Genomic DNA, 17,986 nt, shown 5'->3' with positions numbered 1-17,986 from the left:
CCTGGGTAGAAAAGTCAATTACTAGGGGACACAGGTTTAAGGTGCAAGGGGCAAGGTTTAAAGATGTACGAGGCAGGCAGATTTTTTTTTTTTTTTTTTTTTTTTACACACAGTAGTGGGTGCCTGGAACTCGTTGCCGGGGGAGGTAGTGGAAGCGGAAACGATAGTGACTTTTAAGGGGCATCTTGACCGATACATGAATAGGATGGGAATTGAGGGATACAGTCCCCAGAAGGGCAGGGGGTTTTAGTTCAGTCGGGCAGCATGGTCGGTGCAGCCTTGGAGGGCTGAAGGTCCTGTGCTGTAATTTTCTTTGTTCAGCAATCTTCTTGGGGTAGCTTCATTTTTGAAGCCACAAACATGGATTGTGAAGAGTACCTAATGACTCACCAATTCAATGTTCTACAAGTTTTAAGGTTGTCACCATCTGATCAAAGCTTCTGCCTTCCATTTGATTGCTTCAGTGGAACCTGAACGGTTCTGGTGATGATCAATGGCTTTGGAGACTAATGCTCTTGGAAGGCTCTTTATCAAGTCATCACAGAGCAGAAGTTCTGCACCAACACTTGAGAAACACCTAACCTACCTAATCCCACTTACCAGCAATAGCATGTCATGAACATTCAAGGTGCTCATCCACGTATTTGTTAAAGGATGAGAGACAACCTGCCTCTGCCACCCTCCCAAGCACACTTCCCAAATCACTACCACCCTCTGGGTAAAGAGATTTCCCCATCATCCCCTAAACCTCCTGCCCCTCTCCTTGAACTTGTGTCCCCTCATGACTGGCCCTGCTGCTAAAGAGAACTGCTGCTCCCTATCCATGCCCCTCAGTCAGGTCGCCCCTCAACTCCATCCCAGGTAACATCTTGTGAATCTCCTCTGCAGTCCCGCCAATGCAACCACATCCTTCCTATAATGTGCTAAGTAGAACTGCACACCAGCAGTGACCTCAAAGTTCTTTACAACTCCAACATGACCTCCTTACTTTTACAAACCATGCCTCAATTGATAAGAGCAACTGTCCCATATGCCTTTTCACCACCCTAACACGCCCTTCCATCTTGAGATCTATGGACAAACACACCAAGTTTATTTATTAGTGGAGATAGATTGTCCCCTCCCAAAATATCTCTCCTTGCTCAACTAATAATGCAATGCCTCCTCCCATCTCACCTGTCTACCCTGACCCTTCTCCCTATGGTTGAAATCATGCACACTTCCCTGGAAAAGAGTCGAACCGTTTTGATTCCCCAAGTGCAAGGATCAAGAGCACCTTAAAGACATTGGCCACCAGTTGTCAATCATAGGTCCCATGCGGCTACACCTGTTCAAAGATCATGGCTAAGCGACTCAGTCAAAATCAACCCTAGGCAGAAAGGGTTTCTAGCAGCAACTCCCAGATGCAATGACAACATTGCAGTTCTAGAAAATCAAAGGGATCAAAGAATAACCACAAGGGCCTCACAGTTGTCTTTGTCGATTTGGCAAAGACGTTCAACTCAGTTGGGCACAAGCTACTCTTGAAAACATTACAAAGGGTAAAATTACCCAGAGCATTTCTGTGGACATGGTAGAGGACCTGTACACAGGCAACACCACAGTGGTTGAAGGGAACAAAACTATGACCACCACAATGGATAGAGGGCGGCATAAAGCAAGGCAACCCTCTTTCACTTATCCTATTTAACATTGTTCTGGATCCTTTGATATGCTCTCTGGAGAAAAACCAACTCTGGAGTCTCCATGCTCCTGGGAGACAGAAGAGTCAACTGCTCAGCTCTGATCTTTGTGGATGACATTGCCCTGCAGAGCGACTCACATCAGAATGGAATGGAATCTGAATATTCTCCATTCCTTTTGTGACCACACGGGTTTGACAATAAAACCATGTAAAAAAAAGGCTTCCACTTTATATACAAGTTGAAGACCTTTCTGTATAATCATGACAAACTGGAAACTTTGGAACAAAGCCATATCCTATATCCTCCTGGGCGAGACAAGAGAAAAACCTGGGTGGCCAAACCGATCCTTGGGCAGGCATGTCAGAAGGGCAATGGGAGAAGCTCAAAACCTGGGTGTCTCGCTTGCAGGCAGCAGCTCCCCAACGAAGAGAGTGAATGGAAATCTAAAGGATACATGTCATCCTCAAATCCTTTGAGATATCACAGAACACGTTTATGAAACGCCACAAAAGAATTCCTACACCTCTCACGGCTTCCTGTATTCCAGCAACAGGAGCTGCGGTCTCAGTATACCAATTATTCGTAAACATGTGGCACTGGAAGTGTCCAAAGATGCGATCATATGGACTTCATTCCAACAGAGGCGAATGCAACAACGATACTAAATGGCTGTGAGATTTCAAAGTCCAGGAGGAAATCGAAGATTTCCTACCGGACAAAGTTGCAAAGCAGGAATGGACCCCATTGATCTCAGAGGCACCAATGCCAGCATTCCTTGATCAAGATGCTGGGCCCCAGATGCCACAAAACAGGTATGCAGCATGGCGAGTGTGGGAAATTTGAAAAATGGCAAAGGCTAAAACCCCAAAGGTGCTGGAATTCATTACTACAAAAAAGACAATATCAAGCACCTGGATCAAACCAGTTTTCCAACTAAAATCGTCTCAGCTCAACAATTTACTTCTCTGAAGTAATTTGCACCTAACCAGGTCAACCCTTACGAGAAGACCAACCACCATTAAATCGCATTGACGGTGTGAAGTGGAAAACAAGACCCTCATACACATCCCTGGTTGCTGCCCCTTCATAATAAATGAGATGAAACAGCACAACAAGATATCAGACCAACTGTGCTGGTACATAAAGTACGGCTGGACATCCTACCTGGAGCCAAGACTAGTGGCCAAGGACAGCTCCCATGGAAAGCCAGTATCATTCAAAAAAGACCAACGGGTCACGATGGTAGATGTCACAAGACAACACGAAGATGACTACACGGCACTTAATGGTGGAAAAAGGCAAAAATATAGCCATCTTGGACTGGAGATCATGGAATTGACAGGAGGACTCAAGTCAGAGTATTTTGGCTTCATGCTGGGTGCTAGAGGAAAATGGCTCAAGCTCAACAACAGCCTTTGAAATTCCTCAAATCAAGATACAAGACATTCGCCCAGCAGACATCCAGACTCACCATCACTGGAAATGTTAGATTTTCAGCGATAGGTGAGGAACATGGTAACACCCAAAAGCCTAGCTTTTGGCTGGTCCTTGGTGCCAGGGTGCAGGACCATAAGAGGACAAGTGCGATGAGCACCACTGGGTGTTAAAAACAACAAATAAAGAATACTGATGGATAAATAAAACATGTTGTTTCGTTAAGTTTTGTTGGTGACTAGTTCTTGGTGGTTTCTATTGTAGCACACGTCAAATGGCGACTATTATTTTTTGTTGTGCCATCTAACCTGTAGTGCCCAGTCTCATGCTTCCCGAATGGGCGCTGCCTGTGGTAACTGGCCCAAAAACAAAATCAGTACAAATATCAAACTGGTACTGCCCTGTCAAACCCCCACCTCAATTAATATCAGTACAGCCGAGCCCTTGGTAATACCACAGGTATCAAAAGGCACTCGTGTTTCAAAACAAAAGCCAAATGCCTCACCATCTAATTAGTGACGTACATAAATGGATGAACTAGATTCCCACTGCCCCTGCTTATCTAGCAAAACCACAGCCAAGGGAATGGGCTTGGCAGAATCATTGGGGAAAGATGACCCTGTTGAGCTGGACTCTAATTTGGCACTGTGAAGAGGCAAGAGGTGTAGAATAAATGGGAGGCCTCTGTCGCTGGTGAAATACCATTACTTATTTTACTCACCAAGTGAGGCAAGCACCGAGGGGCTCTCGCTTCTGGTTGGAAGCACACAGGCACAAAATTGGAGAGTTTGATTGGGGTGGTACACCCGTCACACCATAACAGGTGTCTTAAGGCAAGCTTGGAGGACAGAAACCTCCCATGGAGCAGAAGGGCAAAAGCTCGCTTGATCTTGATTTTCAGTACGAATACAGATCGTGAAAGCGTGGTCTCACGATCCTTCTGACATTTTGGGTTTCAAGCAGCTGTCAGAAAAGTTCCCACAGGGATAATTGGCTTGTGGCGACCAAGCGTTTATAGCGATGTTGCTTTTTGATTCTTCAATGTCAGCTCTTCCTATCATGGTGAAGCAGAATTCCCCAAGACCGTAAGACATGGAGCAGAATTAGACCACTTGGTCCATAGAGTCTACTCCACCATTCAAGCATGGCTGATATTTTTCTCATTCATTCTCTTGCCTTTTCCCCATAACCCCAATCCCCTCATCAAGAACCTATTGCTGTCTTAAAGACACTCGATGACCTGGCCTCCGCAGCCTTCTGCGACAAAGAGTTCCAGATTCACCATTCTGGCTGAAGAAATTCCTCATCTGTTTTAAAGGATCATCCCTCGAGCCCGAGGTTGTGCCCTCACCATTCACCAAGCATTGGACTGTTCACCTATTAGTAGGGAATGCGAGCTGGGTTTAGACCATCAGGGAGGGGTTAGTTTTGCCCTACTGATTTGTTGCAATAGTAATCCTGCTCAGTACAAGAGGAACCACAGGTTCAGCCATTTAGTGTATGTGCTTGGCCGAGGAGCCAATGGTGAAGCTACCATCTGTAGGATTATGACTGAATGCCTCAGTCAGAATCCTGTCTAAGCTTAACGATACCCTAGCACCACGGATCACTGGTTGGCCTGGGTTAGCTGACCGATTGGTGCAGAGTGCTGCTCGATTCAGGGCTGGAGCAGGACCCGATGGGCACTGCTTCTCTGTTAACATAGCATGTTTGTGGGGGAACCTGGTGCTAAAAATATTTGTAGATGACCCAATTCTGGCTCCGGGTTATGTAGCAGAGCAGCTATCTTGTTACGATCTATTGAAAGTCATCCCTCAAGCCTACCCAGCCACATCGGTGTCCTTCAGGTTCGCTCATGGGAGGAGCATGCCTGGGATGAGGTGCGAAAATCTTCTGCATCCTGGCCAGTTGCAGTTAGAGGATCCCACTGGCCTTGCTTACTCCATTTAAGGCTGGAGTTGGTGCCTGGGTCATTCACCCGGGCCAAGTGTTTGGCTTTAGGCACTTCCCATGCCTCTAACCAAAACTTGAGGGAGAGGGGGTAATGATTTCTCACTAGCCAGTGACAGAGTACTGGTTTCCCATCTGCCACCCCCTCAGGTTAATCATTTGACTGGGATGGATGAGAAACAAATTTCAAGTCCTTAGATTAACCAGTTGCCCTGTTAGGAGTTTGGTTAACCATTTGTCTCAGTTACTGACTTGTCACCTCCACTGGCTTAAATAAATTCCAAGTCCTTCTGGTTAACCAGCTGGAACAAAGTCAGTAGCGAAAATTCGTTATTGGTTAATGAGTTGTCACCTCTACTGACAGCTGCACTTTGGTTATAATGTGTGCCTAATGGTGTGATTTGAAGCCAGTCCAAAGAGTGCCATAGGCGGCCTCGTGGGTCAGTTCAGAGTGCTTCTGAGCAGCAACCATGGAGGGGAGGAGAACAGTGTTGCCCGAGGTGGGACTAGGGACAGGTTAGTTGCTGGCTGGGAGTTCTAGGTGGCTTCCCCAGGCATCAGCTTGCAGTTTAGGGTCAGGGATGACGTTAGGCTAGGGGCTAGAAATGCAACTGGTGCCCAGGAAGGTCCGTTGGCTTCCAGGTACCAGCTTTCAGTTTATGACAAAAAAGTTTGTATAAAACAATTGGCGATGTCAACATTTTCTCACCTGGACTTTATTTGAAAACATTCCAACTTCAGAGGAGGATCCATCTTAGTGTTTAACAAACTGAAGTGTATTGAGACTTGACTTAGTACAAAATGGAAACAAACTTAGTAATTAATTATGACAGTGATAGGTACAGGTGCAGTATATAACATGGGTGTGGGTTTCACTAGTTTGGATGGAAGGAAAAAAGGGAGACTGGTATAGCAATGTCTCAAATGAACTTTGCAATTCAGTCTGAAGGACTATTCCAGAAACTTGCATAAGGGAAAATGCCAAATTCAGTTTAGCCTCAAATGAGGTATTGAGTCTTACCATTTATATACCATGCATTTTTCAAAGAAAAACTGACATCTTGCCAAATATGGATAACCTTCAGCTAGATTTTCTCAATTTACAAAGCACATGCATTATAAAAATACTCTCAACTGATGAAGCATCAGATAAAATTGTTAGAAATGCTATACTCATACCACAGGTTCAACTGACAGTAATTTCTGCCAAGTGTAACATCTGGGCACAAAGAACAAAGATTACATCAGCATATTTCTTTACTGAAAATGTAAGGCTTCAGAATGAATGTTAAGCAAAAGTGTTATACAAAGCCAAATTACAGTAGCCAGCTCTAATCCTGAATGCGATCTTCCTTGCTTGTGATCTGCACCTGAGATGAAGTTCTGCTTTCAGAAACATCAATAAGTAGAAAGATGTACTGAGGATTAGCCAAAACCAGCAATTTCAATTGGTATGGAAGGATTGTTTGGACAGATCAGTGTTTTAGTCCGTTCACACTGTTTGTGCATGTTTCACTTTTGCAGGCGTGTAATTTTTGTCTAGGATTTCCTCTTGCAGGAACATGTGAAGACAACGTTCATTTTGTGCCAAAGGATGTCCAGCAACTCTGAAATATAAAGAGTATCAATTAGTGACTTAAAACTAATACTGGTTTCCAGTGAACAATTCAAATTTGTTAGCAACATTTTTAGGTTTTAAAAAGGCTCCTAGAAGATCAACTGCAAGCAAATATGGTTAACAATTAGGTTACTCAGAGCTCCATGCTGCAATTCAAAGCAACAGTGAACCTTTCAAATTTGGGTTACTACCATAGGAAGGTAAACCATGCTTGTATTTTATTGGTTCTCAGTTATGTATCAATTGCAGAATTAAATCAGTTAGATAAAAATCAGAAATTACAACCACAGCAGGTAAATGCAGCAGTTTTTCTCCTCCCTACCATATCCCCATCCCACACAAAACACCTCCCCCATAAAAGATAGCGCAAGTGTCAACAGCTTTTCAGGTCCTTGTGGTTGCAAGAATGCTGGGTTCTGCAATCTTTACTCAAGGGTTTACCACCCAGCTAATTCCCAAGGTTGGTGATACCAAAGTCTGGCCTGCTAACCTTTCAGTGGACTGAACAGCTCAATGTGGATACTTTGTGGCCTTACAATCTCATTTTAGTGACTGCAAACTTGCATTTAAATGACATCGCTGCCTGGTACAACTGTACAATGACTAATATACATTATAATGGCACATGAAGGGACCACCTAATCATGTTAAAGATTCAAGAGTGAGACAGCCCAATGAGATCTGCCCAGAGGTTTTCAAAACACCCTCAAAGCTGAAGGAAATGCTAACGGATGGCAGAAGAGTGCATTCCATGTCAGTCACCCAGCCAAGTGCCCATGAGCATACAGAAATGCTCTTAACCCTTCAAAATGAGTCCAGATATGACGGAATTTAAATTGCCAGTTATTGCAGGGGATACACCCTTGCAGACAGCTCCATTAGTAATGGATGTTCTGGGTAAATATATATCAAGTTTAGTATCAGTCTTGGATTCCCCATTCAGTTCCAACTCCTGATTCACTCAGCAACCTTTCCCCATTTTCAACTCCTATTCAACTCCTATTCTACAAGGCATTTCTATAAAGGTCTACCTGCCTCCTGGAATGTGAAGGGGCCTTTTTCATTGACCCTCCACCATCCCTAACAAGGACCTTCATTTCTCTCCCTTACTCAGTGTATATTTGCATACTGTCCTCCAAATTGCATCTCAATGGGAGAAGGATTTTCTCTTATACTGCTGCACTTGCATTCTCCTCAACAGCATTAAGAGGCAAGCACTGAAGGCAAGAATTAATTACAGCTAGAGGCCCAAGAATGCTTCAGATGCACAAGTCACATTTGACACCCAATCTCTTCATGCTGCTCAGGCACCAATGCACTGACTGCTCCCTCTCAACTAGCAACAATGCACATCTGGATGAAGGCTTTTGCCCAAGACATGAACTAGTAGATTAGCTTCCAAGAAGCTTTCAATAAGAAACAAAAATCCACCGTCAATATTTTAACATTTCACTTTGAGAGACTCAATCTGCATGTTTGGAGCAAGCCCATTTTCAACTATCCTTTCCATTTCCCCAATTCTTGATTGTTCTTTAGTAAAAGGTTAAAATACGCTGCATTCACCGTTACATATTCAAATATGGGAATTAAAATACTTTCACTTCTTGTCAAGCTTTATTATTCAAAACGATAGCCATGCCACATTTACACATGAAACAGATGGCAACTGCAATCACAAATAATTGCAGGTATAACTTTTTATTGTTCACTTTAAATGCAGACCACCTTAGACCAAAAATAAGTACGTGAGTGGGAAAAAAAGCACAAGACTTAAAAAAGCAACAGAATTTTAATGGCAATTTACATAAATTATGCATGGAAAACAACAAAATTAAAACTCAGCTAGACCCCTTTGTGCCCTCAGCCTCATAATGGAATCATTCTGAAAGTAATAAAAAAAATTATCCTGCATGTCATTTTTTTTTTCATTCTTGCAGAATGTGTTTCTGGACTGCTTTCATTTTAGTAGCAATTAAGACAAAACCCACAATTCTTAAATTGAAAGAGCAAATGAATTTCAACATTTCCCTTTGATGTGTTTATTATACACGAATTGCAAAAGCCATGGAAAGGAGGAAGCTATGCTCACTTGTTAATAAACTGTTCAAGTCCTTGCCTTCTTTCTTCTATAAAACTATCGTCGAAGATTCCATCATCCCCTCTAAAAGGAAGCTGACGAAACAGTGCTTTGCCAGGTAGCGGTGGTACCACAACCTAAGGGGGGGAAAAAAAAAGCTTCGAAATCAAGATTGTTGCATTTATGCAATTTCTAACTAGAAAAATTGAGTATCCAAGGCTGTGTCAAGGGAGATGGCTTACAATACACCATTTGTTCACTTCCATTTCCAGAGTCTGATCAACTATGCAACACGGATATTCACCACAGCAGAAGAGGAAATTTATTTTTAAAAAGTCACGAGGTCACACCACAACTTAAGATCAAACTGATAGGTAAAACCATATCATCTTACTTCCATCACTGCTTGCTCAGGCATTTGGGTGACCATGCAGGTGCACAAATTAGAAGTATTGTATTCAATTCCCCTCAAGAGTAGGAAGGTTATGCTTCAATTACACAGGGCGCGAGCAAGACCACATCCGGAGTATTGGTCTCGATTAGAGGATGCAAATGCATTGGAAGCAGTTCAGAAAAAGTTTACTAGACTAATACCTGGAATAGGCAGGTTGCCTGATGAGGAAAGGCTAGGCTTGCATCTGCTGGAATTTAGAATACAACTTGATTGAAACCTCCGAGGATAGGATGTTTCCTCTTGTGGGAGCATCGAGAACTTGGTCACTTTCAAAATTAAGGCTCCACCCAGTTAAGACAGGTGAGGAAAAATTGAGGGTTATGAGACTTCATATAATTCACTGCCTCAAAAGGTGGCAAAGTTCTGAATATCTTTAAGACAGAGGTAGGTAGAGCTCAAGGGAATGAAAGGTTGTCAGGGATAGAAGTAGGCAAGAATGTTGAAGTTAAAAAGCTGATCAGCCATGATCTTGACTGAATTGTGGATTAGGCTTGAGGGGCCAAGTGGCCTACTCCTTCTCCCAATTTGTATGTACATTGCTGTATGCAGTCATAATGTCGACGTGTTTAGTGTGCGAATCCAATTTAATTTTTAGCCCATTTTGTTTTTAAGGGACTAGTCAAGAATATCCAGGAGGAAGTGGCATCAGCTCTTGTTGAGATACTGAATACAAGTGCTTGAAGATTCTGCTTGATCACCTCGGATAACTGCTACCCACTTGCCACAAGTTTTAATTTGTTCATGGGATACGAGCATCACTGATGTGGTGACAAGCTGCCTTTATATAGGCACAAAGCGTTTGACCCAGCAGTGAAGTTAGGATGGTTTTCAACTTGCATGGGAACCTGCAGGTAGTGGCATTTCCATGTGGCTGCTGCATTTGTCCTTCCAGGTGGTAGAGATCTAGAGGGAGATACTGTTAGAGGCACCTTGTAGATGGTACACACTGCTACCACTGTACAGTGGTAGAGGGAATGAATATTTGTGGGTAGGGTGCCAATCAGCAAACATTGTCACTTGACCTCAGTTAAGAGAAAGTCAATGAAGCAGCCAAAGATGGGTAGACCTAGGATACCACTGACAGAAACTTGTGCAGTTTGCCCTGGGACTGATTAACTTCTAACAGGCATCTTTTGTGCTGGGTATGGCTCTAACCAATGGAGGATTTTTCCCCATCTAATTCCCATTGACTTCATTCTTACAAGGGCTCCTCGATACCACACTATCAAATGCTGTCATGTCAAATACGGTCACTCCCCATGTTTGGGCTAAGGCTGAAATAAGCTCAGGAGTAGAGTGTCCCTGGAGGAGGAACCCAGCGAGGGCATCTGTCAACAGGTTACTTGCGGAGTCGACTAATGGAGGTAGCAATTGGACAGATGGGAGCCACTCTGTTTTGTGGACAGGACATATCTAGGCAATTCTGCCTATTTATTCAATGCCCGTGTAGCTGTACTGGAACAGCTTGGCCAAGTTTGGAGCACAAGTCTCAGTACTATTGCTGAAACATTGTCAAAGCCCATCAGCTTTGCTGTATCCAATGCTTTCAGCTATTCCATGGTATCATGGAAGTGAATCAAATTGGCTGCAAACAAGCACCTTTGCATTCAGGAGACAGAGATAGAACAGCCACTTGGTGCTTCTGCCAGAGGATGATTACAAATGTTTCAGCCTTCTCTTTTGCACTGATGTGGAGCACCCTCAGAGGATAGGGGTATTTGTGGAGCCAATGCCTCAGGTTGGTTATTTCACTCTCCAATCAGGACCAAATATGGTAGAACTGTAGACCTTTGATCTGACCCAGGTGTCATGGACCATTTAGCTCATGAAAAACCAGCTGTTTCCACTGTCTAGTAAGCACTCAAGTGCCAACATGGCAACTAAATCACAAGGATTACATCTGGTGCTGCTCCTGCAGTGCTCCCTGCACACTTCATTGAACCAAGGCCGATCTGGCTTATTGATAACAGCAAGAGGGAGGGAAATGCCAGCCATGCGGTTACAGATTGCAGTGAACATAATTCTGCTGCTGATGGCCTGGTGCCCAATTGAGCTATTAGATCAGTCCCATCCAAATGGAGGTATAGGTGACAGTGGCACATTGGTTAGCATGGCTGCCTCAGCACCAGGGTTCGATTCCCAGCTTGGATCACTGCAGTGTCTGCACATTCTCCGTGTCTTTCCTCTGGTTTCTTCCCAGTCTGAAAGATGTGCTGGTTAGGTGCAATGGCCATGCTAAATTCTCCCTCAGTTTACCCAAACAGGTGCTGAAGTGTGGCGACTAGGAGATTTTCACAGTAACTTCATTGCAGTGTTAATGTAAGCCTACTTATGACAATAAAGCTTTAAAAACTTTAAATTGTACATGCTAAACCTAGAGAACCCCAAGTGTATAAAAACATCTATATCTACAGCATAACTGCAATCTTCAGCTAATATTCATGAGCCGAGAAAAATTGTCAGCACCACAACACTTCACTTTTCCTTCTCACTATCTTGAAAAAGGTCCCTTTTTCCAAAGCAGCAGTTGTGGATCAAGGTCAAGTGCTTCAAATTTATATTAGATTAATTGACTAGCAGCAATTCAAATTACTGATTTTTGTAAAGGCAGTTTCTTTTAACTTGTTACAACCCCCAAAGCTTGGTATGATCCTGTTCAAGAGCTGCAAATTAGTGACCAGTAGCTTGGTTGTCGTAAACAATTCGAAACACTGGTTACTTATCCAGAATAAAACCTCAAGTATCCATGGTTTTAAACAAAGAAATATCACTATTCAAGAGTCAAAGCAGGCGATCCATATAAGAAGGCCACTCAGCCCCTCCGGTTCTGCTTCCACCATCTTGAAAAGACACTACCCTCAATTTCTCATCCATCTTATGGGCAACTCCATTCCAGATGTTCCAGATTCTCCCACAACAGAAAACATCCTTTCCACATCCACCATTTCAAGAAGCCTTGGGATTTGTGTTTCAATCAATTCACCCCTTACTCTAAACTTCAGTAGATACAAACCTAGCCAGTCTAACCTTTGGAATGGTATTCATCTAATAAACCTTCTGATGCATGTACATCCTTCCTTAAAGTAGACCAATACTGTTCAGAGCATTCTGATGTAGTTGTATCCTGTACAACTGAAGCTTAATCTCCCTATTTTATTGAATCCCCCTCAAACATTACTGTACCTGCATGCTAACCTTTCGCAATTCACCCGAACCCTCTGCAATCTATTTAGTTTGCTTTATTATTCCCAGCCAGATGGACATGACATTTGGCTGATCCTTGCCCACTCACTGAACCCATTTGCAGCCTCCTTACATCCCGCCCGTTGTTGGATCAGCAAATTTAGCAACCATGCTTTTGGTCTCTTCATCCAAGTCAAATTGTAAAAAAACAGGCCCCAGCACCAATTCCTGTGGCACACCACTCATTACATCCTGCCAACCTTTTATAGACCCATTTATGGCTACCATTTCTTTTCGCTAGCCAAGCTTCTATCCATGCCAATTTGTTACCTCCTACACCATGAGCTTTCATTTTCTGATATAATCTTTGATGTGGCACCTAATCAAATATCTTCAGGAAATCCATTGGTTCCCCTTCATCCATAGCATGGGACTCCTTCAAAGAACACCAATAAACTGGTTAAACATCATTTCCCTTCGGTAGACTACCTGATTACAGTGAATTGCTCCACCTGAATTTTTCCAAGTGTCCTGCCATAACATTTAATAATTAACGTTTTCCTACAATGTCAATGACCCGTAGATTGCCACATTGTCTCCCTTCCTTTAATAAAAGCTACATCACTATTTTCAAATATAATAGAATCTAATTTGAATCTTGAAATTAAAACCAATGCGTCAACTTGACACTTAAGATCCTAGAAGTCCATCAAGACCCAGGGATTTGTCAACTTGAACTCCGACAGTTTGCTCAGCACCACTTCCTTGGTGAATATTTTATTGAATGATGTACAGCTACTTCGACTTTTATTCTCTGAAGACGGATGCAAAATGCCTGTTCAATTCAGCTGCCATTTAATTTTCCATTCATAATTCCCCAGACTTACCTTGTGCAGGACCAACACTTCCTTACCTCTTAAAAAAATCAGATGCTCGAGGAGTATAAAAAGTGCAAGAAGCTACTTAAGAGGGAAATCAGGAGGGCTAAAAGACGACATGAGGTTGCTTTGACAGACAGAGTGAAGGAAAATCCAAAGAGCTTCTATAGGTATGTTAGGAGCAAAAGGATAGTGAGGGATAAAATTGGTCCTCTTGAAGACCAGAGTGGTAGACTGTATGGAACCAAAAGAGATGGGGGAGATACTAAATGGTTTTTACTGAGGAAACGGGCATGGAGTCTATGGAAATAGGGCAAACAGGTAGGGAGGTCATGGAACCTTTACAGATTAAAGGGGAGGAGGTGCTCGCTGTCTTGAGGCAAATCAGAGTGGATAAATCCCCAGGACCAGACAGGGTATTCCCACGGACCTTGAGGGAAGCTAGTGTTGAACTTGCAGGGGCCCTGGCAGACATATTTAAAATGTCAGTATTCACGGAGGAGGTGCCGGATGATTGGAGGGTGGCTCATGTTGTTCCGTTGTTTAAAAAAGTTGCAAAAGAAATCCAGGAAATTATAGGCCAGTAAGTTTGACGTTGGTGGTGGGCAAGTTATTGGAAGGTGTGATAAGGGATAGGATCTACAAATATTTGGATAGACAGGGACTTATTAGGGAGAGTCAACATGGCTTTGTGCGTGGTAGGTTATGTTTGACCAAACTATTAGAGTTTTTCGAGGAGGTTACCAGGAAAGTGGATGAAGGGAAGGCGGTGGATGTTGTCTACCTGGATTTCAGCAAGGCCTTTGACAAGGTCCCTCATGGGAGGTTAGTTAGGAAGGTTCAGTCGCTAGGTATACATGGGGGGGGGGGGGGGGGGGGGGTAGTAAATTGGATTAGACACTGGCTCAATGGAAGAAGCCAGAGTGGTTGTGGAGGATTGCTTCCGAGTGGAGGCCTGTGACTAGTGGTGTGCCGCAGGGATCGGTGTTGGGTCCATTGTTGTTTGTCATCTATATCAATGATCTGGATGATAATGTGGTCAATTGGATCAGCAAGTTTGCTGATGATACAAAGATTGGAGGTGAAGTGGACAGTGAGGAAGGTTTTCAAAGCTTGCAGAGGGATTTGGACCAACTAGAAAAATGGCAAATGGAATTTAACGCAGACAAGTGAGATATTGCACTTTGGAAGGACAAACCAAAGAAGAACGTACAGGGTAAATGGGAGGACTCTGAAGAGTGCAGTTGAACAGAGGGATCTGGGAATACAGGTACAGAATTCCCTAAAAGTGACGTCACAGGTGGATAGGGTCATAAAGAGCACCTTTGGTACACTGGCCTTTATAAATCGGAGTATCGAGTATAAAAGTTGGTGTGTTATGGTAAGGTTATATAAGGCATTGGTGAGGCCGAATTTGGAGTATTGTGTACAGTTTTGGTCACCTAGTTACAGGAAGGATGTAAATAAGGTTGAAAGAGTGCAGAGAAGGTTCACAAGGATGTTGCCGGGACTTGAGAAGCTGAGTTAGAGAGAGAGAGATTGAATAGGTTGGGACTTTATTCCCTGGAGCGTAGAAGATTGAGGGGAGATTTGATAGAGGTGTGTAAGATTTTGATGGGTATAGATAAAGTGAATGCAAGCAGGCTTTTTCCACTGAGGCTAGGGGAGAAAAAAACCAGAGGGCATGGGTTAAGGGTGAAAGGAGAAAAGTTTAAAGGGAATATTAGGGGGGGCTTCTTCACGCAGAGAGTGGTGGGAGTGTGGAATGAGCTGCCGGATAAAGTGGTAAATGCGGGGTCACTTTTAACATAAGAAAAACTTGGACGGGTTCATGGATGAGAGGGGTGTGGAGGGATATGGTCCAAGTGCAGGTCAGTGGGACTAGGCAAAAAATGGTTCGGCACAGACAAGGGCCAAAAGGCCTGTTTCTGAGCTGTAATTTTCTATGGTTTCTATGTGTAAAGATGTACAATTCTGTTCATGTTTCGAGCCAACTTTGGGCAGCATGGTGGCACAGTGGTTAGCACTGCTGCCTCTCAGCACCAGGGATCCAGGTTCAATTCCATCCTCTGTGCAAACTCCACAGTGACCATTCTCCCCAGTCTGTGGGTTTCCTCCCACAGTCCAAAGATGTGCAGATTAGGTGGATTGGCCATCCTAAATTCTTCCTCAGTGCACCTGAACAGGCACTGAAGTGGGGCGACTAGGGGATTTTCAGTGCAACTTCATGTTCATGTAAGCCTACTTGCGATGAATAAATTAACTTTAACCCTCCTTATCCTCAAGTCTTTCACTGCTGTTCTTTAAACTCTGCCCAGTCTTGCCACCCATCTAACTCCGATGTATCTGTTCTTACTGAAATATCCCCTTAAATGTCTGCCACTATTAACCTATCCCTTAACCTCATCTGTCAGTTCACTTTAGCTTAATGCTTTCATGCCCTCAATTGTCCATATCAAATTTTTAAAATACCATTCTTCTCCCCCTCAAACTGAATGCAAATTCAGATGATTGTCTCTCATGGCACATCCAGGTTGCATAATGTCCACAACTAACAAGTATGAACACTGACTGAATACACCATAACTACAGCCACAAACAGATCCCACATTTTCCTGTTCAACTGACTCTTGAAATTGTCTGTCCTGTTAATATCTTAGTAAGAAGTTTAACAACACCAGGTTAAAGTCCAACAAGTTTATTTGGTAGCAAAAGCCACACAAGCTTTCGGAGCTCTTAGCCCCTTCTTCAGGTGAGTGGGAATTCTGTTCACAAACAGAGCTTATAAAGACACAGACTCAATTTACATGAATAATGGTTGGAATGCAAATACTTACAACTAATCAAGTCTTTAAGAAACAAAACAATGTGAATGGAGAGAGCATCAAGACAGGCTAAAAAGATGTGTATTGTCTCCAGACAAGACAGCCAGTGAAACTCTGCAGGTCCACGCAACTGTGGGAGTTACAAATAGTGTGACATGAACCCAATATCCCGGTTGAGGCCGTCCTCGTGTGCGGAACTTGGCTATCAGTTTCTGCTCAGCGACTCTGCGCTGTCGTGTGTCGCGAAGGCTGCCTTGGAGAACGCTTACCCGAATATCAGAGGCCGAATGCCCATGACCGCTGAAGTGCTCCCCAACAGGAAGAGAACAGTCTTGCCTGGTGATTGTCGAGCGGTGTTCATTCATCCGTTGTCGCAGCGTCTGCATAGTTTCCCCAATGTACCATTGGAAACAGGAAACTATGCAGACGCTGCGACAACGGATGAATGAACACCGCTCGACAATCACCAGGCAAGACTGTTCTCTTCCTGTTGGGGAGCACTTCAGCGGTCACGGGCATTCGGCCTCTGATATTCGGGTAAGCGTTCTCCAAGGCGGCCTTTGTGACACACGACAGCGCAGAGTCGCTGAGCAGAAACTGATAGCCAAGTTCCGCACACACGCGGACGGCCTCAACCGGGATATTGGGTTCATGTCACACTATTTGTAACTCCCACAGTTGCGTTGACCTGCAGAGTTTCACTGGCTGTCTTGTCTGGAGACAATACACATCTTTTTAGCCTGTCTTGATGCTCTCTCCACTCACATTGTTTCGTCTCTTAAAGACTTGATTAGTTGTAAGTATTTGCATTCCAACCATTATTCATGTAAATTGAGTCTGTGTCTTTACAAGCTCTGTTTGTGAACAGAATTCCCACTCACCTGAAGAAGGGGCTAAGAGCTCCGAAAGCTTGTGTGGCTTTTGCTACCAAATAAACCGGTTGGACTTTAACCTGGTGTTGTTAAACTTCTTACTGTGTTTACCCCAGTCCAATGCCGGCATCTCCACATCATGACTGTTAATATCTCCCAACATACCAACCTCCTGTACTGAAGCAGGATTGAATGCATCAATCCTTGGTATACTGTACTTGGTGTTACTATCTCTAGTCAAGGGGCACACCCAGAGGTGCAAAATTACAATGGTTCCACAGAAAAATCGAAAAAATAGATCAAGTATAATCTAAGTACATGATTCAGCTGACTAGCAATTCACCTGGTTCTGTTGGGAAAGTTAGACAAGGAAAACCAAGTGGTGCATCTGAATGGCAGTTTGACAAAATGTACTCTAAACGGCAAGTACAAATGTACTGTGGGCATAAACGAATATTCCCCCTTCAATGTGGGCAGTGATGGCAAGACAAAAAATGAAGTTTGCTGGAGAACCAAGTTCAGACAAGAGCTGCAAATTTGACAATAGAGAAAAACCACTTCAGTTTTACCTTACTTTCCCTTTCAAGCTCATTTCTCAGCCACTCAAAGTCACTATATCTTCTTCTGACGGAAGATTCCTTCAGCTTGAATATGGGTAGATTAGTCTGAAAAAAAAAGTCCAAAGTGTGCAATCAATTACAGAAGCTCAAATGTCGTTAATGCAAATAAATGGAATCATTTATACATCTGAAAATAGTTGGCAGTGGGCATTTTGAAAAATGCATATCACTCAAGACATTAGGTCAGGAGTGGAGCACCCTTTTTCAATTAAATTTAACACTTTCCCTTCACCTTATCCTCATCCAAGATCTAGATGCAAGCAAAATATCAAAATGATTACCCCATAAATGTGTGGGATTAGATAAAGACATAGATATGTAGTGAAATTTAAACTGTTAGATACTCAGATATTGGGTGATTCCAGATAAGGACAAGTAATTGAGGAATAA

The 17,986-nt window shown here is 43.3% G+C and overlaps 1 protein-coding gene and 1 pseudogene across 2 annotated transcripts in view; one reads left to right on the top strand and one right to left on the bottom strand.

Annotated features, from left to right (window-relative positions):
- The first annotated feature begins 3,714 nt into the window (after positions 1-3,714).
- LOC144494600 (28S ribosomal RNA) lies at positions 3,715-4,943 on the top strand (annotated as a pseudogene).
- An 820-nt stretch (positions 4,944-5,763) lies between these two features.
- Positions 5,764-17,986, bottom strand: part of snx3 (sorting nexin 3) — a 35,116-nt gene continuing 22,893 nt past the window's right edge. The window contains exons 2-5 of one of the 2 annotated variants that reach the window (XM_078212387.1): positions 17,546-17,641; positions 8,777-8,901; positions 8,531-8,569; positions 5,764-6,676 (exon numbers count right to left, since the gene is read on the bottom strand). In XM_078212387.1, coding sequence (XP_078068513.1) covers positions 8,554-8,569; positions 8,777-8,901; positions 17,546-17,641 — 237 coding nt within the window. In that variant the 3' untranslated portion in view covers positions 5,764-6,676; positions 8,531-8,553. The remainder of the gene's footprint in view (positions 6,677-8,530; positions 8,570-8,776; positions 8,902-17,545; positions 17,642-17,986) is intronic. The other variant, XM_078212386.1, reaches the window with a different exon arrangement.

This window comes from Mustelus asterias, chromosome 5, assembly GCF_964213995.1.
Source record: "Mustelus asterias chromosome 5, sMusAst1.hap1.1, whole genome shotgun sequence".
NCBI classification, from domain to species: domain Eukaryota; kingdom Metazoa; phylum Chordata; class Chondrichthyes; order Carcharhiniformes; family Triakidae; genus Mustelus; species Mustelus asterias.
The sequence above is the reverse complement of the archived record's forward strand: the minus strand, read 5'-3'. Positions and strand labels throughout refer to the sequence as shown.